The sequence below is a fragment of the Watersipora subatra genome, chromosome 11 (assembly GCF_963576615.1).
Source record: "Watersipora subatra chromosome 11, tzWatSuba1.1, whole genome shotgun sequence".
In the NCBI taxonomy this organism is placed as follows: domain Eukaryota; kingdom Metazoa; phylum Bryozoa; class Gymnolaemata; order Cheilostomatida; family Watersiporidae; genus Watersipora; species Watersipora subatra.
In genome coordinates, this window is record NC_088718.1 from 38,047,588 (window position 1) to 38,075,199 (window position 27,612).

A 27,612-nucleotide genomic window follows, 5' to 3' on the forward strand; every position below is an offset into this window, starting at 1 on the left:
GTCTCGCTTAGTGTTCCTATACAACACTGCCAGAGCGCCGGTTCATAGGCATCAGTTATCGTACATCTATGAAAGTTAACCGTGTTTCGGTAGCACTGCGCCTAGTCAATAAAATGATCTCTCCGCATGTACACTTTTTCTTTCGTCAGCGTATGTTATGCAACAGTCGAATAAAGCATTTAATTTATATAGTTGTCTAGATTTAACAATACACATGTTTACTATATAAAAGTTTAAACCGATCAACGGTGTCGTAAAGTTAATATGCTGTTTTCACGCTTATGCCAGACACCACCGAGCTTCAGATACATAGGACAGCTCAACAATCCTTTTTTGAAGGTTGGTTATCGGTTTATTAAACTGAAAGCTAATAATTTGTGAATTACATAAAGCAGGCTGTGATAATTTACATTGGTACGTTTTAGGACCACGTTGGGGCTATTGTTTATGAAAGAAAACTTTTCAATGGAAATACAATACATGTGTAATTGTTTTTCAAAATTGATAAAATGCTTTTGCGGTAGGCCGGGATGCGGAGACCAGGGTTGGAAAAAACCATGGTTTTTATGAAAAAAAACCAGGTCTTTTTTGTTTATACCGGTTTTTATGGTTTAAGCCGGTTTTTATATTTTTACTAAGATTTTTGCAATTATAAGTCTAATTAACATCACTTACTATAGCTGCATGATTGAGTATTGAACATACATATGTGGAATCATCTGTTAAAGATGATACTGTGGGAGTTGTTATGGGAAAAAAAGAGAAAATGTTGTTTGTTTATGTTTTATAGCTGAAACAAATTACTATAGCAAACGTTGAGACAGTATATTTTTCATATCAGTTCAATATGACAGCTACAACAGGAGTGACCAACCTTTTAATCACACCATAACAAGTATTATCAACAGCTGGCAAGCCAAGCTAGAAAAGCAAAAAAGCCAGATAAACCAGTAAGCTATAATTACATTACACTTGAAATAAGCTATGAAAAGCTTGACGAAAAGGACAATAATATTTCAACACTCCCACTAGGTTACTGGTTTTGTAATATCAAGTAAGTCCCATCAGATTTAGTAATTTTGTGAATCTCTCACGTGGTATCGGTTTAGTCAGGATGTCAGCTACCATACTATCAGTAGGGCAATACTCTAAACTAATCTGCTTGTTTACTACAGCTTCTCTCGTGAAGTGAAATTTGATATCTATATGTTTTATGCGACCATGTCCATTAGAATTTTGGGCGATTTTTATGGCTGCTTGATTATCAACCATCATCTTGGTTGGTTCAGCAGACGCTGATAGACCAATGTCGGTGATGAGTTTATTCAGCCACATTGCTTCTTTAGTACCATGGAAGAGTGAAATATATTCAGATTCAGCCGTAGACATTGCTACCACGCTTTGCCTTTTGCTTAACCAGCTGATCGACGCACCAGATAGTAAGAATATGTTTCCAGAAGTAGAGTGTCGATCATCCAGATCTCCCGCCCAGTTAGCATCAGTGTAGCCAAACACTTTGTTATTGCTAGATCGGTGATATGTGATTCTGATGTTGAGTGATCCCTCGAGGTAGTGTAATATGCGCTTTGCTGCTGTTAGATGAGCTTCTGTTGAGGCCGCACAGTATTTAGAGACTGCTCCCACTGCATGAGAAATGTCTGGACGAGTTGCTAGAGTTAAATATAAGAGACTTACCACCATAGCTTGGTAGCTCTCCGTTTGCACAGGCTTGCTAACACTATCATCCTTTACGAGCTTAACATTCACATCGGCTGGTGTTGACACAGGTTTGCATCTTCCATGCCAAATCGTTTTAGAATCTGTAAAATATAGTGATTTTGATGTAAACTAAGAGTTTCCTCCTCTTGTTTAATGTGATGCCCAAGCAGTAATGCAACTTTCCAAGATCTTTCATTTTGAAATGTGTTGCCAAATTTTGTTTGACGAAGCTCATCTCTTGTTCAATGTCACTCATGATAATGAGATCATCAACATACACAGCTATAATTGCTTTAACACTATCATTATCTCGAACATAAACACAGAAATCTGCGCCAGATCGTCTGAAATTGATTGATTTGAGATATTCATCCAAGACAGTGTTCCAACATCTTGGCGATCGCTTAAATCCGTACAGTGATTTTCGAAGTTTGCATACTAGGTCAGCCTGTTGTGGTTCAATGAGTCCTTCAGGTTGAGTCATATAGATATCCTCTTCCAGTACTCCGTTCAAGAATGCAGTGACTACATTCATCTGATGTATACTCATTTTGCGCTGTAGAGCATATGCCAACAGCGTACGAATAGATGTGAATTTGATAACTGGTGCAAATGGTTCTTCATAATCTATTCCAGCCTTTTGTGCATATCCTTTGGTGACTAAACGCCCCTTAAACCTGTCTGCAGTCCCATCAGCAGCGAGTTTGGCTTTAAACACCCATTTAGATCCTATTGGCGTTCTACCCGGAAGTATTAGTACAAGGTCCCATGTATCATTTTCTATTAGATATTGGTATTCAGAATTAGCAGCAGACAGCCACTCCTTAGCCTCAGAACTCCCTCTTGCTTGCTGAAATGTTTGTGGTTCAACAATTTGACAACAAGGTTGATATGTGGTATGAGAAATTTGTGATGTTTGATCTGCATATTCGTCTATGCCGTAACGTACAGGGGCTCTTCGTACACGATTAGATCGCCTCGGCTCTTCAACGATTTTATGTATAGTGTCTTTGTTAGCTTTTTGTAGTGCAGGCACAACCATGTCTACAGTGGCTACTGGTACATTGCTTGATATCTTTATCTGACTCCCGAAGTCTGACTCATTAAATACAACATAATGTCTAACGATAACCTTTCTAGTTTGCTCGTTGAACAATTTATAAGCTTTCGATGTGATACTGTATCCAATAAAGCGTAATTTCTCCGCTTTGATATCTAACTTTTACCTCTTTTTATCTGGGATATAGGCATAGGCTGCACATCTAAACACTCGTAAATGTCTAACATCTGGTTTCCGTTCATACCATTTTTTGTAAGGAGTTATGTTGTCATTGTGTGATCTAGTGAGAAGATGATTCCTAACATATACCGCTGTAGCAACTGCTTCATCTCAGTATTCTTTTGAAGGTTTTGCATGAGACATCATAGTTCGAGCAGATTCACCAAGTGTACGATTGAGCCTTTCTGCCACACCATTTTGCTCTGGAGAGTAGGCTGAAGTTACTTCGTGACGAGTTCCTAGTGTCTTTAAATAACTATTGAACTCGTTTGACATATACTCGCCCCCACCATCAGACTTAAGAGTACCTATCTTTTCCCCTGAAAAGTTTCTAACTAGAACTTCAAATTCCTTAAATTTGTCTAGCACTTCATATTTATAATGTAAAAAATACACAGCAGAATATCGAGAAAAATCATCAATGAATGATACAAAATATTTACTGCCACCAATTGATTCAGTTTCAAAAGAACACACATCTGAATGAATTAATTCTAAACTACGTTTAGATCTGATACCTCCCACTGAGTGAAATGGTTTTCGAGTCATTTTTGCTTCCACACAGCTCTCATAGAAGGAAATACTGCCACTTAGAATTTTAGTCCCCATTAATACATTGTTATAATTCAACTCACTTGGAGTTGTTTCACTTGCATGAGCAAAGTGTTTATGCCACGTATCGATAGCTGTGGCTGCAATTGTGTCTGTATTTCTGCATACTGGCTCACAATCCAGATAATAAAGTTTATTCCTCATAGTACCCATAGCGCGCACTATTTTCTTTTCATCCTTTAACCAACATCTACTTTTACCAAACTGGATAATTTTTCCTTTTTCGGTGGCTGATCTTACAGAAAACAAGTTTCCAGCTAGACTTGGCACGTGTAAGACGTCATAGATAATAGCCGTCCTACGAACTTTGCTCCCTAGGTTGAGCATTACATGAACGTTACCAACGCCTATGGCATCAACTATGTGTCCATCTCTCAGGCTGACTTTCTCCTTGGGTATCTAAGGTATGGTATTCACTAAACTGCTTGCGGTGAGGTGTCATGTGACAAGATGCACCTGAGTCTATAATCCATGGTGAATTTTGTGTTGATGTAGAGTTTTCTACAACGAATGCAAAGTTAGCATTACTATTATCTGTTGATACTTGTTTTGCTGTGTGCTGCTGTGATCTCTTTTGATTGTCTGGACAGCAACGACGAATATGCCCTTGTTTTTGGCAGCCAAAACATACCAAAGGCTGTCTCGGTCTGCTGTAATGTTTTGTTGTGACCAGAGCAGCATCCGGCGGGTGATTTAAGTTGCTTCCATCACGTTGCCTTTTTAGTCGTTTCTGCTCTTCATTTTTCAATGATTGTTGTACAAATTCTAAGTTTAAATCATCCCCTTGAGCCTCAAGCGCTGTTACTACGTTACTATAGCTGTCGGGAAGACTGCCTAGCAGTGTGACCACCTGATCCTCTTCATCAACAGCTGCATTGATTGCTGCAAGTCTATCAGTCAAGTCCTTCATATGTTTGAGGTGTTGTTCTATAGGTGTACTTTCTTTCATGACACTTCGAAAGTATTGCTTTTTTAAAAACAGTTTGTTCGCCAAGGTATTTCGTTCAAAATGTGCTTGCAATTCATCCCATGCAGATTTTGCATCTGCACATTCTCTTATAAGATACAGTACATTGTCACCTACTGCAAGCACTATAGTAGAGAATGCTTTGCTGCAATTCTTCGTGAATGCAGATTTGGCATCGTCAGCTGCATCATCTGCAGGAGCTTCTTCGGTACCCTCCACAAAGCCATGCAAGTCTTTGGCTGTCAGCAGATGTTTCATTTTGAATTTCTATGTTGAGTAGTTGGTTCCACTCAGTTTGTCTATCGACCATTTTTCCTCAGCCATTTCGAGTGATTACTCCAGAGGTATAATATAGTCTGCAACTAAATAATCCAGTTTTCCAACAAAGAGTCACGCAGTAGTCAATCTGGTAACTGGGCCCATAACCTGTGGTTTGTTTATGTTTTATAGCTGAAACATAAATTTCTATAGCAAATGTTGAGACAGTATATTTTTCATATCAGTTCAATATGACAGCTACAACAGGAGTGACCAACCTTTTAATCACACCATAACAAGTATTATCAACAGCTGGCAAGCCAAGCTAGAAAAGCAAAAAAAGCCACATAAACCAGTAATCTATAATTACATTACACTAGAAATAAGCTATGAAAAGCTTGACAAAAAGGACAATAATATTTCAACAGAAAACATGGAAATTTCGGAATGCGTCCTTAATCAAACATGATTGATAAAATACAGAGCAGAAATCTTATCACAAAAAGTGAATATTTTACATACAGCTCTATGGATAAGTAGGAATTTTAATCCAATTGATTAGTCATGTGGTAGTGTAGAGCAGAGCACAATGCAGATGCATTGCTAGTGTTTGGAGCAGTGGCAGATGACTCAACCTCTATCATCTGAATACTAGCATCACTGTCTAAATTGGTGTTTTTAGCTTGACATTTTGCTACGTGAGCTTTAAGCCTATCTGCGTGACCCCGCGTTACAACAGCGCACCTATTACATTTTGCCTTAAAACTCTTGCCTCTTGCAGTTTGGGTGAAAAACTGCCAAACGGGATCCTGTTTGCGAGGCATGTTGGAAATTTGAGGCACAACTTTTTAAAACACTAAAAACTTGATTAACTGAATTGTAACAATCCAACTACTTTGGCTTGTGCCCAATAAATGAAATATTAGTTTGCAAACTCAAAGCTTTTGCCCAAAAGGATTTTATTGTTTTAATTTCTAATTATAAGTAATCCTTTCTCACTGGCCAGACTTGAGAAAGTATTCATTAATTATTAAAGACAATAATTGGATTAGTATATTTCACATGGTTTTAATATTTCATCATTAAAGAGATCATTATATCACTCGATAAAAGCAATTGAAAATGAATTTCACTAATTCATTGTTGTGCTAGGATTTCATGTAGCTTCAACTTGAGCTCTGCCATCAATTTACTACTGTGTCCTAAATAAACTTCCACAGCTGATAATTACATATAATTGCATTTCTACTGCACTTGAATCACTAGGAACTTAGAATATTATGTTTTTCACAAAAAATAATGAAAAAACCGGTTTTTTCAGCTGGTTTAAACCGCTCGGTTTAAACCGAGCCAACCCTGGCGGAGACTATTCAGGTACGGCTACCAAAATTTGCCAAGTGTGGTAAGTTTAGGCTTTAGAGCTTAGGCTGAGAAATTTGCAACAAATGCTAAATTATTTGAAAAAAACTAGTTTCATTAAAATGTTATTGCTAGCTAGAAAAAATACTGCAATCATCCTGCATTTGCCGGTCATTTCATCTAGGACTAGATCGGTAAGGCGATTTTCGTTTTATGGTTGTCTGTCCCTCAATCTTCTCTATATTTTTCCCATCTTTTCCTCGTTCTAGCTTCATTTAGCCAAAAGTATCAAGTATGACATATAAAAGGAAAATCTAAAAACATAATGGTAATGAGAAGGTTTTGAAAAGCGTTTGAAAAGTTGATGGAGAGGCTCAAGTGTGGTAACACTGCAGCTAGTTGCGGTGATGGGCACTCAGCTGGTAATATAAGCAGTTGGAATTATTTAGCAAAGTACTTGTAAAGAGAAAAGGTATTTGAATATATGAATGCCATAAAATGTACATTTTGAATAATAGAACATTAGCTAAATTGTTTCATCAGTGTCAATGTTAAATAATTCCTTTTAGTAAATATTTTTATAATCACATCTTTATGCTAGTTTTGTGAGAACTGCAAGTTCTTGGTAAATTGTAATTAAGTTTTCATAATATCTCTGCTTGGTATTTTAAAAATACCAAGTTGATGGAATTTTTTGAGAGTGTCAATAAATAGTTGTAAAAGAATAGTTCAAACAATGCATGTGATATTTGGACTTAATTCAAAACTTGGCATGAATTTGTTTCCATTCTCATTAAGATCTGTGCTTACTTAGTGAGGACACAAGTATTTACATTGTTTCTATCATGCAAGTAGGATAGAAACACAGAGTAAAAGCACAATTTAGTTTTGTAAAATGGTCAAACATGGTTCATTTAAAAGGCTTTCACAAAAACAAGAAAAAACATAACTCTTTGTTGTTGAGTTAGCCATTTTTATTTTTTAAATTGCTGTACTGCGAATAGGGTCATAAAATAGTATAGCTAGCTAGTAGATACCTGACAGCATTGACTGCTTACGGTGTCATCATTACATCCCACTTAGCAGTCGGAACCTTTTTACAAAGTTTTGCAGCACTTCACTAAATGAACTCTTGTTAGTAAAGTATCAAATTATAGTAACTGGCAGGCAAAGTTGTTATTGAATTCATAAATGGCATAAATGTGTGCTCTGTGAAAAAAGATTACCCTTTCTACTGCTAGAGTGTTAGTGCGTAACTAATAGCCTTATATGTAAACAAACTCCATTATGACCAATCTACACTCGCAAGCCATCAGTGTGGACAAAGGCAAACAAAGCCAATATGGTAATATAAGACAAAGGCAGTAGCTCTACCATGATCAATAAGTTTCCTTTTAAACTACCCTCAGTGTGTGCAAGCTTAATTTTATTTAATACGTAACAACCAGAACATATAAAATAGTAATCTGACAACATAGTGGTGATGAGAATGTCTTAGAAAACATTTAAAAAGTTGATGACGAGGCCCAAGTGTGCAACGACGCTGCAGCTAGTCATGACGCTGGCCACTCAGTTGTCAATATAGGCAGTTAAAATTATTGAGCAAAATACTACACATGACTGTTGTTCAAAAAAAATTGTTGAAAAATAGCAAATTCTCAGCAAATGGCTCAAAACGTCGTGTAGATTTTCCAATTCTTTTGGTCTTAAACCAGATTTAGTGGTAGACCAGGTAGTGGTAGGGGTAACTATATTGATCTCTGGCATCGATCTTTGACGTAAAACGGTCTGAAAGTTAATACTTTAACCGGGACACTCTAAACCAGCTTTTGCGCATCTGGTCGTATTAAAGTGTATGCTAAATCAGTAGAATATAAATTATAAAATAACCAAGTTTTGAGCTAACCTAAGTACAGTTCAACCTCGGTATCTGAATGTCTCAGCTCTCAGAAAAAGCATAACAAGAACAAAAGTTTGCGACTTCTGGATGCCACACGAAAATTTGCACCTCGAACAAACTACCTCGGCATAAGCCAAAGAAACCTGATGTGTTTTGTTTGTGGACTCATACTCTCTCGTTATCTTTGGTATTCACCTATTCTATGCAGATGTATTCATTATGTTTTACAAAATACTAACTACATTTTATGTTTTGAGTTGAGTGTTAGTGTTTTATATTATTTTTGTTTTATGACATAAATTTCTAACCTTTATTAGGATTTAAAGCACAAGAAATTTTTAGTTTTACAAAACCATCTGGGGAGATGAGGATACGATACATTCTTGAGACATTCCTTAGCCTAGCTTTCTCTGTTAATGAGGTAGTTTTTAGAAATTTGATGTACTATATATGTTCCCCTTCTCTTAAAATAAAGTTTATGGCAGAAAAATACTGTAAAAATGTTTGATTTGAAAGAAAAGTTTGCAATCCAATTTTAATTTTTTACCTTTTTAAACATTTGTTTTTTTTTATTATGTAGTTGAAGCAGACTGGAAGTCATTACTTATAATTATTCATTTGTGATTAGCTCAATAATTAATAATAATAATTATTAATTATATAATTAATAACTAACTCATTAATAATTAACGAACTTAATTAATTTTTTGTAATGAGAATATCATTCTTATATTCAAACAATTCATTTTTAAAGTTTTCTGGAAGCTATTGTGATTGATAAGCGATTTTGGACTGTAGTATATGTCTGTATGATTGGCGTGTCGAGTTAGTATTAATTAGGTTTTTGTAAGTGCATTAAAAATATATAATACAAGCGAGGTTGGTCCACGAATAGGCCCTGAGGGACACCACAAGTTATACTGTAGGAGTTAGATGTAGTAATACTTACTGCTTTCCATAACAGTGTTCGATTCTGGCGATGGTCACAAATATTTTTAATCTTTACTTTTGTAGGCTGTCAGTGCTCAAACAAGGAACTATGGCCAGCTGGTTAGCAGACGAACAAATATTTATGGCTCTCCTAACCTTATCTGCAGAACTAGTTTATCAGCTGCAAAGCAGGTTGATTAATTATTCTCTCTATGTTATTTTATTAACAACCATCCCAAAGTGTTTTTGGATTCCAAATGTGCACCACAAAATAACCAGACTTTTTTTTCAATAACACCATTTAAATTCTGCCTCACTAACAGAAGCATAAAAATTATTTATTTATTATTTGAATACTTTATTGACCTCAAAAATGCCTGAATAATATCAGCTGACAGGAAATCCCAGATGGACGTGGCTTTATTGCTACTACCATAGTTAATAGCATTTCTGTTGTACCCACTGCTACAAAAACTTGGTTGAAATGTCATCAAATTTCTTTATTGTGCCAGGTATGTGTTAATATTGCCAAATTCATTTCATGCAGTTTCAGTTTGCCTGCAAACCAAAACTGGTAATCTGTTGGCGCAACCTGTTAAGTCTTTATTTTATTAAGGTTATGTTTTAATTAGCTTTTACAGGCTGGTTCACACTATATCGCCGTATGTCAAAGTTTTCCTTAACCGTAAACCGTGTGAACCGTAAAGCGATGGCGTCGACAAAGCACGGACACGTCGGAGAAGTTTGAAGCTGTCAAACTTTCCTGATATTTCGCCGACCATCGACGACCATCTTTTAATGTGAACCATTTCGGTAATAGTAATTGACAGATAGCGTGATTCATTAATTTCCGTTCATGATAGTTGCTGCAGGACTAGTATTCGATTCGAGCACGCGAAAACAAAGAGGTTTCTTTGCAAAAATATAAAAAGGACAGTGAGACCACTACGTCATGGAGTATTTGCCGATGCAAGCTCGGATAGGTTTGTGATAGTGTGAACATTGTTATCATCGACGATCACCGCAGTATTATGGCATCAACGCAGGGGTATGGCGATATAGTGTAAACTGCCTTAAGGTATTTCTTAAACCGAGTCGACTGTCTAATTCTCAGGTTATTTCATTGATAAGATTTCCACAACCAGCATTTTCACAACCTGAAAGTTGTACAATTGGTGAATGCTTTGGTTTGCTAACATCTTTGTCGAGCCTTATTCGTTTCGGTTACTGATAGTTAGGATGGATCAAGGCTTGATGTTATGAACTGATAAGTGGTAGGCGCGCCTTTTCAAATAAGGAAGTGAACGAAGCCTGCAGTTATATGCGACACCTTTGTTCTGCTCACTCCGTGACTTTTGCTCTCGCCACTGGCCACTAAACATAGACAAACTAATAGAATATATCAAAAGCATGATAATCGTGCCTAAACAACGAAACTTTACAGAGTTGCAAGGTGTGTTTAATACACATATACTATATCTCAAATTTCTGAAATTATTTTTGAAACTATGTCATTTTTAAATATTATTCTTTGTGTCATCTGAATATCTATTCACTATTCATAAACAAATATCATTATCTCAGCGCATTCCATAGTTTCATCTCATCCATAGAGCCATCATTTGCAGATTTATTTTAATATCATATCATTTGCAATAGACTTATTATTGCTCTTCTCTAACAAATCGGTTATCTAAGTTTGACAGAGAATGCGTATTCTAGCATAGTTTAACATCAGTTGAAGCTTGTTAGATGGATAATAACTTTCTTACATGGTCCGATTTACATCAAAACTGTTTTTTGCCCTTGGCAGGTTATCCAAAAAAGATATGCACTCTCGAACATGGCCGAAGGCGTGAGTGCTCGGGCGCAGAAGATCGTAGGCTGGTGGCTGATGGGATGCGCAGGGATGTGCTTCGGGGCTGTTGTCCTTGGTGGAGTCACCAGACTCACTGAATCTGGACTCAGCATGGTAAAATACTCTTAGATATACAGTTTAACCACTACTTACGAAAGACTCTGCATATGAAATTTTTAAATTACTTTGACACTGTTTGTTAAGTTCATTCCTTGGCCCATTGGCTTCCAGTTGGTACAACTTAAAACGTTCCTTACTCAATTTCTTTCACTAGGGAAAGTCAGTAAATAACAAATGTTTTGTTTTCGTTCTTAGTACAATTTGGAGTTATCATTTATCGCATACATGGTAGGACAACTTTCATTTCTAGCAATGCAGTTTCTGTGTTTTTGTATGATGGTAGTTTTTTAGTTTGTGCCAATGTAAATAAATCTTTCCAACTACGCTTCAAAAACATTAATTTTGAGCAAGACAACAATACAACACCCACCTCATCTGACCGCCATTTTTCAACTTCTCATGGTTTGTTCTTAACCTTATCTAGATGGCCAGTGCCAAAGGTAAACATACAAACATACCGTTCATTGTTTTTATTAATCGTTTTTTGCTTTGTGTCTTTGCTGCTTATTATGTATTAATATAATTCTAACATGTATTTACACATTTAAACCATAATATAGTTTAAATGTGTAAATACACGTTAGAATTATATTACTTCATAATAAGCCCTAAAACATTTAAAAAATAATATGGTTTAAAATTATAAATATTATTTATAATTTGTACAAATGTTATATCTGAGTTTGGTTGAGACTTGGAATGAATTACGATGCTTCTCTGGTAAAATCGGTTTTTACTTACGAAATGCTATACTTATGAATGGCTTCCAGGCTGAATTACTTTCGTATGTAGAGGTTTCATTGTACTTAGTCATTTTGTGTGTAATGGTTATTTTCAGCTGTTAAAATGTTGAAACTTTTAGCGAATTCATGTATTTAAGCTTAAAACTGCTACTGTATTTATAATAGCATCTTTGGTGGAGTATCGATATTTCCAATTAATGCCCGTCTCCACACAGCATAGCTAACTTATTAATTAAATATTATAAAATCTTACCTCTCTCCTTAAGGTTATTTATAACTTTAAATGTGTCAGTTGTGATTTTCTAAAACCGAGGACAACCTCAGTTATCGTAGTTATTGTCAAACAGCATATAATTGTACACCGATGCACTGTAGTGAAACATCACAGAAGCTAGGAATAGGCTTTATGGTTTTTGTACATGTAGACTTGACATTCTCAAATCAGTATTTGCATAATGCTAACTGGTATGTAGTGGTTTTCACCATATACCTTGCTTCATATAAGGGTGTAACGAAGCTAATGTTCATGGTATATTTGAGACTGAAATGACGGATACAGTTAAAAAATTAATCACGATTGATATGCTTTGAATAAAGTCGTTGACCAGTCAGCATCAATTAACAGAAATTAAATTACCGCAATTAATCACTAGGATTTGAAAGATCGATCCTGCTGGGAAAATTTAATTTGGGAAAGAAAGTCGGTCGTGAAAGATCAACGCGATTGATCCATAAAGTGACCATAACGTCGCAAAGAAATATATATGGTGGACAATTGGTAGACACATGAGTCATTGTAATATGAGTCATCTAGTGTTTCTGCTGACCTTGACACATGGTTTCTGTCGTTTCTACATTTATTAGTTCATCGATGCACTGAATGAAGCGTCATATTTTCACATCAACGGCCTTCCTAAGTCTTGTGGTAATGCAGACTAACCTGCCTTTTTAATTTGGTAAAGGGCGCAACTTCAGGTCAGATGGCTTTCCAGCCACTGCCAGGGGCCTTTCTGGGAATCAAGCCCTAGTTTGGTTTTCATTTTAAACCACATCGCTCACACGGAATGAAATGTCATAAATTGGAGCAAAAAGTTTGATCTTGTTAAGTGTTGAAGACCAGCTGACAATTATTTTAATTTTACAGATAAATATATGAAAATATATTATATAGTAATAATATAATACATAATATTTCAAGATCAATTTTTAGAAGATTGATTAATCGTTGCTCGTGAACAACTGGTGTTAACAGTTGACGGCTGGTTTTACTAGAGTCTATGTACAGTTACATCAGCTAATCTGGAAGCAAACATCATGACATATACCCAATTCAGCGCAAACAAAGATTGAGTGTGTACATTGTTTGAGCGTTCACATCAACACTAACAGTCCTACTTCATTAGAAACTGAAGTGTACCATCTTCTCATAGTTGGCTAATCATTACATTTTTTGACCAGGGCTGCTTTACTGTGAGGTGTTACTGCTAATTTTATACAGCGCTATTTATTGTCGCTTGGAGAAAGTGTCTGTATTCATTTGCTCAAGTTATATCTCTGTCACTTGGTTGGCATTTATTACAGGTAGACTGGAAGCTTTTTAAAGACATGAGACCACCGAGAAGTGAGCAGGAATGGATTGAAGAGTTTGAGAGATACAAAACATTTCCGGAGTATAGCCAGTATGTTACTACATAATGTACCCTGATTATGTCTTTAAAGCGTTGCACGGTGGTCTCTGTGTAGAATGGTTTGCTGGTGTTTCACCATGCCAAACCATTGTCTGTGAACATAAATCTTAAGTTCTCAACCTTATTACAGGATAAGCCTGCGTGTTTCACATCTACCGTAAAACCTTTATTTGCACGCCATGACGCTCTAATTTTCAACCTTTCTCTTGGAGTGGCGCTTTATTAGAGGTGGCGTTCAAATAAAGGGTGGCGTTATATTTTTCAAACACCATATCAAAATGTTGAGAAGATAAATCTAACCCTTTCACAGGCAAATCGAATGTTGCCTATATTTTGTACACTCCTTCGGCTGTTGTGACATTAACCCATTTTGACGTAAAAAATTTGCTAACTTGCCTCCAATTTGTCATAGGCCTTTAAATGACTATACACAAGGAAGCTGATACGTGTCTTTACCAGTTGATATCTATTGCTTACATTTAACCTACGATGATTTTACAGCCTGCGTTACAATTTGTTGGAGCCTTGTTGGAGTTCTTTTTATTTCATTTTAAACTTGAACACATATTTTAAATTTATAACTATATTTAAAGGTTGACTTGCAACAAAATTCACATTACAGTTATTTAGTATCAAAAGATTCACCATGTCTTACTCTGTGGTGTTGTAAGTGCCAAATATGTGGAAATGTGATTACAAGCTCTTGAAAGCTCAAAAACGAAAAGCGGCCGTAGATTGGAATCTCTTTATTTCAATGACGTAGCCACAAAATTTGGTTATCGTCTTGTCACGTATGTTCTCACGTGAATTGAAAGGCCAATACAAAGCTCAATATAAAACTTATCGTAGTACTAGTTTATGACAAACACTTCGGGTTTTACCGAAGACCCCGTATCAAATATAGATGCTCGCTACTTTACAGTTTTGTTTCGGCATTATTCAATCGTCAAGTCGTTCTCTGATCATGTGACCCAATACTTCGCAAATCATTTTTGCAGCACTTTTCGATTGTCACAGGTGACCAACAGGCTCGTCATGATTATCAGACAATGATATGTACTCCTTCGAGCTAAGGTTAAAAAGTTTAACGATTTTTTACGGTAAGTTATAAGATATCAGTGCTAAAAGTGACAGCATTCCAATGACGATAAAATAGGTGCGTAAGAACAATAGACATAGTTTTATTGAATGCGTGAAGTATATTTGTGAAAATATTTCGATTAATAAGGTTGTAAGAAAGTGTAAACAGAAACCATCTCTCACAACTACATCACATTTGAGCCGTTTTGGAAAGGGAATCCAAACTATGGCGGTCTCGTGTGGCTGCGATTCTCTGTTCGTTTTTGAGCTTTTAAAAGCTTGTAATCACCGTTCCACATATTTTGCACCTACAACAAAACAGAGTAAGACATGGTGAATCTTTCCATATCAAATAACTGTAATGTGAATTTTGTTGCAAGTCAACCTTTAAGAATGTCAAAATATAGTATCGGTTAAATGGAAGTGGCGTTCAAATAGAAGTAGCATTCAAGTAGAAGGTGGCGCTGTAGTTTGCAAACCTCATAGTGGCGCTTAAATAGAGGTGGCGTTCAAATGCAGGTTTCGAGGTATAATAATAAATAACACTTTCTCATTGTGTATGTCTGTTAGTCTGCGTAAACGCAATGCATTTACACATTTTTGGCCAATTTCACATGCATATGGTCCATGTCTTGTACCTGGCCATTAGAATGTTTGGTTTCTGATAATCAGTCTCTTAGACGTCTACCTGTTGGCTATCCCATTGAAAAAGAAAGACATCCTGGGCATTGCTGGGTTGACCGCTAGTCATCAATACAAACCTGCTCACATTTTATGGCAAAATTTTTGCAACCATTTCAACGAGATGGTAGATCATTATGGAATGAGCCTTCTTACAGCTAATCATAAATAATTTACTCTGTGTTATTATACTGAACAATCCCTTTCATGTTCACACTGGTCTATATTTCACTAACCCAAGTTTTATAGTTTTCTAAACATGTTAAAACTACAAAAACACTCTAAATCTCAAAATCCCATCATCATCATTAATGACAGGAGCCTGCCATCCATACATGACACAATTTAGAGTTGTCTACTTACGGTATTTGTTTCTAATCTACAGTCGTGTGTAAAAGCATAAGACCGTCCGACAGTTTTGATAATTTTCATACAGTTTAACTATAGGACTCAATAAGCCCAATACAGGCAACTCAAATAAATTAACGTGATATACCATGTTATTCTTAAAAATGAACACTTTTCTGTGATGTTATTTTATTGTTTGAGAGTTAAAATTTGTTCTTCTTAATTACATAATACTAATTTATTCTTTTTAATCACATAATACTAATTTATTCTTCTTAATTACATAATCTTGCGATGAGATCTGCTCTCTATTAATAAAACATTAGCAATAGGTGGTAATTCTGTCTTTCAAGCCATTTTGTTAAATTCTTTGAAATTTTATTGAATTTTGGGTCATTTCTACTTCCCTAGCAGTGTAAACATTAGCAATAGGTGGTAATTCTGTCTTTTAAAAAAATTTTGTTAAATTTTTTCAAGTTTTATTAAATTTTGGTCGTTTCTTCTTCCCTAGCAGTATAAATTCCGTCACTTTTGACAGCTCAAACTCTTGTTTCTCAAAATAGCATTTACATGTAGTAAAAAAATATTTACATTTAATGCTGATTAGCAACATAACAGACAGAGTATTGTTTTTAAAGACTAGTAGATAAGAAAAACAGGTAGAAAAGAATCTGAGCATTAAAATGATAACAAGTTAAAGTATTCCTGTCCTTTTTAAAAAAGTTATAACTGGTTTTAATACTGATTCAATACTGCATAGCGGCGTAACAGCCGGAGGGAGTATTGCTTTTAATGGCTAGTAAATTGAGATTTAGTACTGCATAGCGGCGTAACAGCCGAAGGGAGTATTGCTTTTAATGGCTAGTAAATTGAGATTTAGTACTGCATAGTGGCGTAACAGCCGGAGGGAGTATTGCTTTTAATGGCTAGTAAATTGAGATTTAGTACTGCATAGCGGTGTAACAGCCGAAGGGAGTATTGCTTTTAATGGCTAGTAAATTGAGATTTAGTACTGCATAGCGGCGTAACAGCCGGAGGGAGTATTGCTTTTAATGGCTAGTAAATTGAGATTTAGTACTGCATAGCGGTGTAACAGCCGGAGGGAGTATTGCTTTTAATGGCTAGTAAATTGAGATTTAGTACTGCATAGCGGTGTAACAGCCGAAGGGAGTATTGCTTTTAATGGCTAGTAAATTGAGATTTAGTACTGCATAGCGGCGTAACAGCCGAAGGGAGTATTGCTTTTAATGGCTAGTAAATTGAGATTTAGTACTGCATAGCGGCGTAACAGCCGGAGGGAGTATTGCTTTTAATGGCTAGTAAATTGAGATTTAGTACTGCATAGCGGCGTAACAGCCGAAGGGAGTATTGCTTTTAATTGCTAGTAAATTGAGATTTAGTACTGCATAGCGGCGTAACAGCCGGAGGGAGTATTGCTTTTAATGGCTAGTAAATTGAGATTTAGTACTGCATAGCGGTGTAACAGCCGGAGGGAGTATTGCTTTTAATTGCTAGTAAATTGAGATTTAGTACTGCATAGCGGCGTAACAGCCGGAGGGAGTATTGCTTTTAATGGCTAGTAAATTGAGATTTAGTACTGCATAGCGGCGTAACAGCCGAAGGGAGTATTGCTTTTAATGGCTAGTAAATAAGGAAAACAAATAGAGAAATTCTGAGCTTTAAAATGCTACCGAGTTGTTGTATTTTTGCCTTTTTTAAAGAAAAGTTACAACTGGTTTTATATATTTTTGAAACACTAGATTATTGCAGGCAGCTTTATACTTTTGCACATGATTGTAGTTCCCCTTCACGGAAAATCACTTCAAACTTTTAACCTGTGGATAGATAATAAACTTGTTCAATGTTGTAAAAAGGCAAACTTCTAGCATAATCTTCAAAGCTTAGCCTGCAGTAGTTTCTAAAGAAACTGAATGACCAATCAAATTTTACATCCTGGTAGTCCGCTGTTGGGAATAGTTGGATTGGATTCTAATGCGATCGTGTTACCATTACAAAGTTTTGTAAAACTGCAAACGCTCAACACACATACATGCTGGTTATTTAAATTCGTTGCTCTTTGTAAGACCAAATTGGCAGCACTACAAATCTTGCTACCGGTTTAAAAATTTTATAGTTTTCAAACATACATGCGGTTGCTTGTTATCAGAGGGTCTGTTGTCACATAGACTTGTCAACACATCTGTTTGTATAAAAAATGTTCATTTTCACTTTTGTTAACCTGTTTGGTTTTATTGAATATACTCTACACCTGCCATCTTGTGTGTGTGTATGTCAACCTATTCAGTATCAGATAGATTATCTTTTTATGTCAGCATGCACTGTATCTGTCAATATATCTGTCTTTATGTCACCATCTACCACATCTCTCTAGACGCGTGAACATTTCTGCTCAGGGTTTACCAATGTTAAATTTCCTTTGCTATCCCTTCTCGCTGCATATCCAGCAACCTGCCTCGTATATTGCAGCATTCTCAGCTCTGGTAGAGACTTTACCCTTAGTGATTTCAAGTTCATCTTCTTCATGGAGTTCACTCATCGGATGTGGGGCAGAATTACTGGGTGCGTCTTCCTACTACCTGCCCCGTACTTTATGTACAAGGGCTGGATTACTAAGGCTATGAGACCAAGGCTGGCCCTCTACACAGCCCTATTAGGATTCCAGGTTAGTAGCTGCTTCTGTAATGCTAAGTTAATTAACTCGTCTCCATGTGGCACCTGCAACATTGTGCTATTTGGAAGTGACACCTGTAACATGGTGTTATTTAAAAGTGGCACTTGCAACAATGTGCTATTTGGAAGTGACACTTGTAACATAGTGTTATTTGGAAGTGACACCCGTAATATGAGGCTGTTTGTAAAGCCTTATGCTATGTGGTTGTTTGAAAGTTTATTTCACTGTATAATAATTCTTTATATTCACAAATTTTTATTGCAATAATAGCAACAGATAACATTGCTGATTGGGGTTTCAATAGCATGTTTGTGTAATTTTGACCAAATAAGAGGTTTAGCAACATTTTCAAGTCGTAAAAATGGAAAAAGGATTTGACCCTCATTAAATGTTGGCGGGAAACATCGGGTACACTATATAATTATATTAAAATTGCTCATTTCTGAAGTAGATTATCTAAAAATTTCCATACAAAATCTTTATTCATGAAAGCATAGCATGCGTCATCAGGCTTTAAACAAATGACTTTTGAGAATAACTAGTTTTTAAAAAGTTTTGAATCTGTCTAAAGAAAGAATTTCATGCTAGCGCACTCCACAAGATGTACCCCCAATTCAATTGGTCTATTTTCACAACCAACGCTTGAAAAGTCAAAACAGATTAATACTGCAGGCACTTGTATTTGTAGAACCTGCGTCGATCTTACCTTATAATTATCTGCCATGTTGGTAACCATATCAGCATAGCATGAACACGTGCAAGTGTTTTTTGCTCCTGCTCTCAAATTGGCTAGTCATCGGCATTAAATTCATAATTCATAAGCCTGCATTTTGCTAAAAAATGGATGCTTTATGCCATCGCCATGTTTTTGTCCCTAAATCTGTGTTTTTGTTCTTCCAACTTGAAAATCACTGTAAAAATTCAATATTATGTTGGTATAAATAGATGTGACTTTAAAATGCTGCCAGTTAATCTATAAGTTTGGTTGTGCAATTCTGCCAATCACCAGCTCCACGTCCGAACTCATGCATTGCAGACCTAAATTCTGCTTGCTGTTATAGTTTCTTGATTACTCCCTTATTAATGTATTGTATACCTTCATTTTATTGCTGCTTATAATTCTTTATTTTTCATCACACTTGCACCAATCACATCAAAGAATTTTAGAACATGCTGCCTTCTCCCAAATTTGCTCATTTCTCCACTTGTTTTAGAGATTTAAAAATCTAGTATATCCCATGCCCCGAATATTTGTATTTATTTCTCCACACATATGACAATCATTGTTTTTTATTCCGTGACACCGACGTACTACATCCGCCATTTCATGAGCTTTGTTTCTACAACCTTTAGTCCACTATATTGAGTCCACAATACTATTAGGTTACCAACTTTAAAACACTTTTGTTCAACTTACTTAATATTTCCTAATTTATCTTTTTTCCTTATGTTTTAATGAAAAACATTTTGATTACTAATGCCAATAAAGGTTATACACACGACCAATTATCAGGTGGTTATCAATGGATTTAATTACAGTATACTCTCATGACAATATCTAAACCAGTGTACAACTGTTTCAACTAATGTATAAGTTTGACTATTAGTGTAGGCGGAAAAGGCAAGCCAATATGGAGTGTTAAAAGCTTAGGAAACGGTTTGAGTAAAAGACCATTTCATGAAACCATAGCAATTATATTGAGGGCTTCTTTTAGTTACTATAATAACCATTTGGGTAGAGTATGATCTAGAGGAATTTCAACTCACTTCTTATTATGATTCACCATGAATGAATTCTATTAAGACTGCAGACATATGTAGTCTTTGCTATACACAGGGATTCATGGGCTGGTACATGGTGAAAAGTGGCCTAGAAGAGAAGCCAGGAGTGAACGATGTTCCGAGGGTGAGCCAATACAGACTCGCGTTGCACTTGAGTACAGCTGTGGCCCTCTACTCACTCTTCCTATGGGCAGGAATGTCTCATCTTGCTCCAAACCAACTGGTAAGATGTGCAGGCAAAGATCTAGTCTCATATTGATAGTTATGTGATGGTTCTCAGATTCATAGATGCATCCAGATTCATAGATGCATCCAGATTCATAGATGCATCCAGATTCATAGATGCATCCAGATTCATAGATGCATCTTACCTAAAGCAAACTTGATTAGTTTCCTTGAGCCATCCGACCGAAGGTTGTCATTCATATTCTCTCAATTTCAATTTGGCTTTTGCTTTCAAGCTTTAAAATAATATCTTAATACTGTGGACCCCCGCCATAAGACATTAATTTGTTTTGGTGTTAGGATCGTGAGATGAAAGCGTTGTATGGAGAGGTGTGTGAATCCATAGTAATGACTAGCTGTGCTATCCGGCATCGCCCGGCTAATAAAAAGGTCTTTGGTAAGAAAATTGATTTGTATTTAACATATAGCAACATTTGCTATTCTAACTTTCAAACTACATATCATGAGAGAAGTGTTTTGTGTAATTGAAATAAATTGAGAGAGAAAATAAAAACAACTAAAAGTTTTCAAACAACTGTAACTTTTAAATTTCATATCATGAGAAAAGTTTTGATGGATAGCTTCTGATGGAACAGTAACCTTTTTTATACACAAACACTTCTATGCAAGAATTGTTATTATTAATTCAACATATTCAGGATTTATATTTTGTTTTCTCAGTTCGTATCAATTGTATCATTACTGTATGATCTTTTATTGTAATCGTAGCAAAACCAACTTAATTTAGGTATTACTTGCTAATTATTTCACATTTACATCTAAACCTTTTTATAGTCGTTTTATTTTTTTTCTTAATTTATCTGACCTGCTCAAAACATTTTCCTCATGATATGAAGTTTGAAAGTTACAGTTGTTTGACAAAGTTTAACAACCTTTACAGTTGTTTTTATTTTTCTTAATTATTTCAACTACACAAAACACTTTTCTCATGATATGTAGTTTGAAAGTAAGAATGGGAAATGTTGTTATATGTTAGATACAAATCAATTTTCTGTACAAAGACCTTTTTATTACCAATATTGTCGCATTCAAAGTCATATATACTGGCTATATTTACTAAAAACTTTTGGTAGGTATTTCGACAGTGGAATGAATTAAATGGACTACACAGTATGCCACTCGCTACAAAAGACTATATGTATAAAATAAAAAACACATCTTGAAACAAGTGGATTTGAGATTTTCTATTTCACGATTTCAAGCATACGCCTGCAAACTAATGTAGTGTTTCTTTTCTTTCGTCTCCAGAACTGGCAGAAGGTAGCAAACATCTCTAAGCTGAATAAGGGTGCCCACACCATCACATCTATGATTTTCTTCACCCTAGTGTCAGGTAAACAAACTTTGTGTACTTTCCATATTTCTATATGTTATCCTGTAGTCATATAATATCTATACAGTAATTAGGAGTACAAGCTCTGTACACTAGTCAGTAGTTAGGAGTACAAGCTCTGTACACTAGTCAGTAGTTAGGAGTACAAGCTCTGTACACTAGTCATTAGTTAGTGGTACAAGCTCTGTACACTAGTCAGTAGTTAGGAGTACAAATTCTATACACTAGTGAGTGGTTAGGAGTACAAGCTCTGTACACTAGTCAGTAGTTAGGAGTACAAGCTCTGTACACTACTCAGTAGCTATGAGTACAAACTTTGTACACTAGTCAGTAGTTAGGAGTACAAACTCTGTACACTAGTGAGTGGTTAGGAGTACAAGCTCTGTACACTAGTCAGTAGTTAGGAGTACAAGCTCTGTATACTAGTCAGTAGTTAGGAATACAAGCTCTGTACATTAGTCAGTAGTTAGGAGTACAAGCTCTGTACATTAGTCAGTAGTTAGGAGTACAAGCTCTGTACACTAGTCAGTAGTTAGGAGTACAAGCTCTGTATACTAGTCAGTAGTTAGGAATACAAGCTCTGTACATTAGTCAGTAGTTAGGAGTACAAGCTCTGTACACTAGTCAGTAGTTAGGAGTACAAGCTCTGTATACTAGTCAGTAGTAGTACAAACTCTGTACACTAGTCAGCAGTTAGGATTACAAGCTCTGTACACTAGTCAGTAGTTAGGAATACAAACTCATCAAATTCCAATGAACTAACTGCCTCTCAGCAATAACGGCTCAATGTAGGCTATCGGTTGTCCTCTTCTAAAACCTGCTATGTTTTCTCATTACTACGCTTGCGCTAATGGCCTCATAAATAAACCGTAAAAAAAACTTTTCACAGCCCGTCAGTCATTTTTATTTTAATTTGCAAGCATTTTTGATGATCATTGACAGGTGCTTTTGTGGCAGGCTTGGATGCTGGTCTTGTCTACAACACATGGCCAAAAATGGCTGACAGATGGATACCGACCGACCTTCTTGCATATTCTCCAACTTGGTCTAATTTCTTTGAGAACCCGACTACTGTTCAGTTTGATCATAGAATCGTTGTGAGTAGTCAGTGGTAGCGGGTAGTCTCAGGCGAGGGTCTGGAGAGGGTAGATTTTGTATCTCCAATCACTGTGACTTGTTTTGAAATTTAGTTATAATTTTAATTCTAGTTAATTGATGAAATCAAAAATTGGGTTTTAAAATTTGTGAAGAAATTTAAGATAGAATTTATGTTCCCAGAAAGTGTATAGGTGAAAAATACACAGGTTTTTCAGTTCTCTCATGATTCAATGCGTTAGTGGCAAGTTATTGCGTTTTTCTGAGTGGAAGAGTATTTCAACTTCAAGATTGTTTCTAAGACAGACAAATCTACATGTATGGTTCACGCAAGAATGTAGTAAAAAGGGCAAATGACTCCAAAACATTTCTCATAATCAATGTACATACTAACGTTACCTTTTTCGAGCCTAAACAATTGGTTTTGCTATATTTCAAGGTTCCATGAGACTGATCGAGATATTTTAAATGTGTAATCTTAAAATTGTCCATTCTTTATGAAAAAATTTATCTTGTCAGCAAAAATAGCTCTATTTTGGTCTTATTTTTATATTTCTGTGAACACTTAACAGTAAGACTATAATCTTCGTGTGCCAATAGTTGATGCATATCGGAGAACAACATAGATTATTCCTGTACGATTTTGTTTCTATTGTTTGTTTTATATTTGACCAGGGCAAGCTTACAGTAGCAGCTGTATGCGCATTTTGGTGGGTGTGCCGAAATGCTCCTCTACCGCCATCAGTTAAGTTGGCCTCGAATTGTCTCCTGGCTATGTCCCTCACACAGATGACTCTTGGCATATTTACATTGCTGACACAGGTTAGATATTGACAGATGTCTTCACTAATCAGAGTACAGTAGTTCCTACTTGGTTACATTCTGAACCATTCCAGACGTTACATTCTCAACAAAAAATCTAAACCCACACATTTCATAGGTGGGTTTAGATTTTTTTGTTGGGAATAGACAAAATCTTTTTGAAGTATGAGCAGTAATTTTAACACTAGAAAACTTAAACTGTTTTCAAAACTTTTGCACTTACTATATTAGTATATACATGTTCATATGTATAGTAATTATAGTGATGTGTACCATCATGTACATGTATACCATATGTATATTATGCAATATACATGTGGTATATCTGTATATTACATCATATGCACAATACTGAAATTTGTTTTGCGATTAACTAGAATTGAACGGCGGCACATAACTGGGGGAGAAGAAAGACGCAAGGTCAATACTAAATATTCTTGAATCAAGCAGTCATAGCATAGCAAAACGATGGAAAATGATTTTTGGCGATTCTCTGTAGATGAAGGAGGGGTGGTCAAATTAATTCCGTTCAATAGTTGAAAAGAAGTGTCAAGCTATAGCTTAAGGTTGTATTATCATCGCTGACCTCAACCAGCTCGTTGCTAGGGAACTTTCATATCACTAAACTGTGAGCTCCACATTCATATCCTAGTGATGAGACTGGCCGTGTACCACGATGTATACGGATACAAATAAAGGCCACTGAAAAACCATGATACAGCGAAGCCTCGATAGTTGAAGCAACAAAGTATGCAGGATTACTGCATTAAATCTTTTAGATCTACATGTATATCTCAGAGTCTGTCATCGTTCGGTCTGTCCAGTTATATCTATTAAAATCTAGGAATGAAATATCATCTTTGTGCTGGATTTTTTCTCTGAACCTCCCGCTTACCAGGCGATAAGCTAATCAATTATTCTATGTGAGATGGAATGGATTCATTAGGCACTATGAGTCGTTATGTCAGTTAAAATATGCATAACCAGAGAATCACTAAGCTAGTCGGGCAGACCACGAATAGATCTACAGCAAACAATTGCATAATCCATACAGCTCGTTGCATAATGCCTTTGTACCTTCCCAGAAACAGAACCCTAGTGCAAATGCCTGCAAATCACAAACATTTACAGGTGCAATGTCACTAAAGCTTGCTCTCACGGCTCTTTTTAGTAAGTTTAGCAATACGGATGCCAGGTAATAATGTGCCAGGCTAATGGCAAGTGGCAGGCAACTACATTAACTGCCACTGTCTATAAGCTGTTTTTAATACCAGTGCAATGCCGGCCATTTGGCTAGTAAATATATAAAATTGTACAGGTGTGTCCGAAGAGTAGCAAGACCTAATTCAGTGATTGTGGTAAGTAAACTAGCTTAAACTCTTGGATTACGTGCAACTACTGTATTGACCCGTGTATAAGCCTTTCCTTGCCCCAACAATGAGGAATTATGGTTGCACAAAAAACAGCTTCACTTAAATTCGGAAGAATTTCCTAGTGCAACTTTTTGTAATCATTCACCGTACTTGCGGAGGAGGAACAGCATCGTACAATGACAAGTGTGAACTATCGTTGTCGTGTGTACTCGTCTAACTAAAAACATGTTATGTAATATTTGTCATGAAAAAAATTGGCAGTTGCAGATATTTATGAATGGGCTGAAATCGCTCTAAATTTTTGGGTATACATTCTGAGGAATTTAAGTCTGCAGCATGTGGCTATCTATCAGTACCACCAGCAATATATTATTGTAGCAGTGCAAAACTCAGCAAAATTCAATATTTCCTATATTGTTGTTTTGTTTTTATTTAACTTCTGTATAGATGTTAGCAGATGTATATAGATGTATGGATGTATATAGATGTACATGTATATACGATAGCGGCTCCTGCAGAATTCCCATTTTTCAGTTGGTGTGTGTTTGCTCACATCTCATTGGCTGATTCTTCTTGCGACGAGAGTTTTTTGTTTTTTATCCACCTACTAAAAGTGATTAGCCTGTCACTAAGCTAATTCCAATTCTTTTACGACAAATACAAGCTGAATAAGTGCTTTAGAGTTAGTCTCAAATAGGTAGCTCTATTGACATAATTAATCGTTCAATATTAGCAAGTTCGAATAAAGCTATGGGAAGAATGTTTTGGCATACCTCATCAGGTACTAACCATGGTTACACTAAAACCATCAACGCATTAACAGCATTGACACACTGGATGCGTTGACACACTAAAAGTATCAATACACGAAACGGGTCGACACGCGAAAAGCATTCACACGCGAAAAGCATCGATACACTGAGAGCATCGAAACACTGAGAGCGCTGACACGCTAAAAGCATCGCTACCTTAAAGCATTGTGATCTTTTTATTTTTTCCAGCATATTAAATCATTGTTCATTTTTAACTAGAAGAATCTGCCCGCTGTTGGCAAGATTTATTATCAGTCTAGTGTAAGTTTTTGATAGCAAGTTGGTGAAAACTGTAGTTACTATAGCATCATTGAAGTTCTTCACAAGAACGGGTCATTTGTTAATCCAAAAGTATTTTTATTCAGCGAGCTATTGTTATTGTTACCTCGGTTGTATGGCTGACTCTCATTCTGTGCAGATTACAGATTGCTAAATTCTTCTTGTTATATTTATTGGTATCTCATTGGTAAATACCTCATGTATTTACTTATGAGGTAAATAGGTAGGTATCTCTTTTATGCAGCTGAATGGCGAGTAAAATCTCTAAAAAATTAAGAATACGTGTGGTTTTTTTGTCATTCAAGTAAGAGCAGATGTTTCGCCGTTTTATTTAATGAATTTCATTTTGTTTTTTGTAGTTAGATTTTTGCTGCTTGTAAAACGAATACCACAGACGGTGTGTAATCATACTTGACATAGATGGTTGAAATGCCACCGACACTACATGCAACTTGAGCATTTGCTCAACAATCATTGTCTTGTTGATGAACTCGGGTTATGTTTTTAATTAAATTGAAACATATTTTTATGATATATTGTCGCTTTGTAGGTTCACACGCATCTTGCTGCCACACACCAAGCTGGAGCTATTACTTTGCTATCTATCTCACTCTGGCTAATGCATATTTTAAAGCGTATTCCAAAGTGATGACCAGCAAAGTTCAACCGCTAAAGATGTCTATTCAAGGACACGTCTAGATAGGAGAGTAATAGAGCTGATGTGTTGATCAGCTGGTAACGGACACGAAGGTCGCGAGCGTTACGTCATGCAATGCATATCGCTACATGGTGTCGACCATCTGATAGAATTTATCATGTTCTGACCATCTAAATCATCTTCCGGTGTGTTGTAAAAGTTTCAAGCTTTCCTAGTAGTTTGCTAGCAGATTGATTTCCTGAAAAACATTGTAAGTTGAAAAGTATATGTCGCTGCTTTTGCATTTACACATAATCAAGTTGTATTGTCTGTGTGCAGTGCATGCTAGTGAAGCCAACACTAATTACATCAAATCACTAAAATATTTTGTTAAATCTTCAGCAACATGTTGCGGTTTTTTGTTTTTTATTCAGCATGTTAGTTAATGTAGCCTTTGTATATCTGTAAAGTATACCTATTTATATTGTGAAAATCAATTCATGATCCAAATAAATTCCGTTTGATTACCAAATCGCACCTTGCACATAAGTGGCAGCTTTTTAACTCATATTGAAAGTTGTCTTATCTTTGTCAAGCAAAACAGACAACTCTTAAGTGGTAATATCCACTTTTATTATCACAAAGCGATTGAAGCTGAGGAAGTGAATGTCAAATTTTGTTGCAAGTGATAATATTGTAGTTGTTCCTTTTTGTCTAAAACTTTGTATGGTCTAAAGAAGTTCTTTTGAGCTACCCCTAAGAAAATGTGTCTGATTTTAGAGAAAAGCTATATTTTCATACATAACAACAGAATAGTAAATTAGCTGACAATAAAAATGCTTGGTGTCGCCTTTTAATAATTTTGACAGTTTTGGTTCAAAGTGAAGCAATAGAGTCAGCAGAGTAACAAAAGTAAATCTAAAAAATGCGGGAGGCCTTTTATTTTTCTTCAATGGAAAATCATCATGCTGTCAATAATTTAATTACTGAATATTAACC

At 35.9% G+C, this 27,612-nt stretch overlaps 1 protein-coding gene across 1 annotated transcript; it reads left to right on the forward strand.

Annotated features, from left to right (window-relative positions):
• Positions 1–93: 93 nt before the first annotated feature.
• LOC137408193 (heme A synthase COX15-like) lies at positions 94–27,136 on the forward strand. The gene is made up of 10 exons (XM_068094597.1): positions 94–339; positions 9,109–9,216; positions 10,838–10,996; positions 13,327–13,424; positions 18,030–18,225; positions 20,072–20,239; positions 21,511–21,595; positions 22,538–22,692; positions 23,366–23,512; positions 26,527–27,136. Exons 1-10 carry the CDS (start codon positions 265–267, stop codon positions 26,623–26,625), a joined length of 1,290 nt encoding a protein of 429 aa, XP_067950698.1. The 5' UTR covers positions 94–264; the 3' UTR covers positions 26,626–27,136.
• The last annotated feature ends 476 nt before the right edge of the window (positions 27,137–27,612 follow it).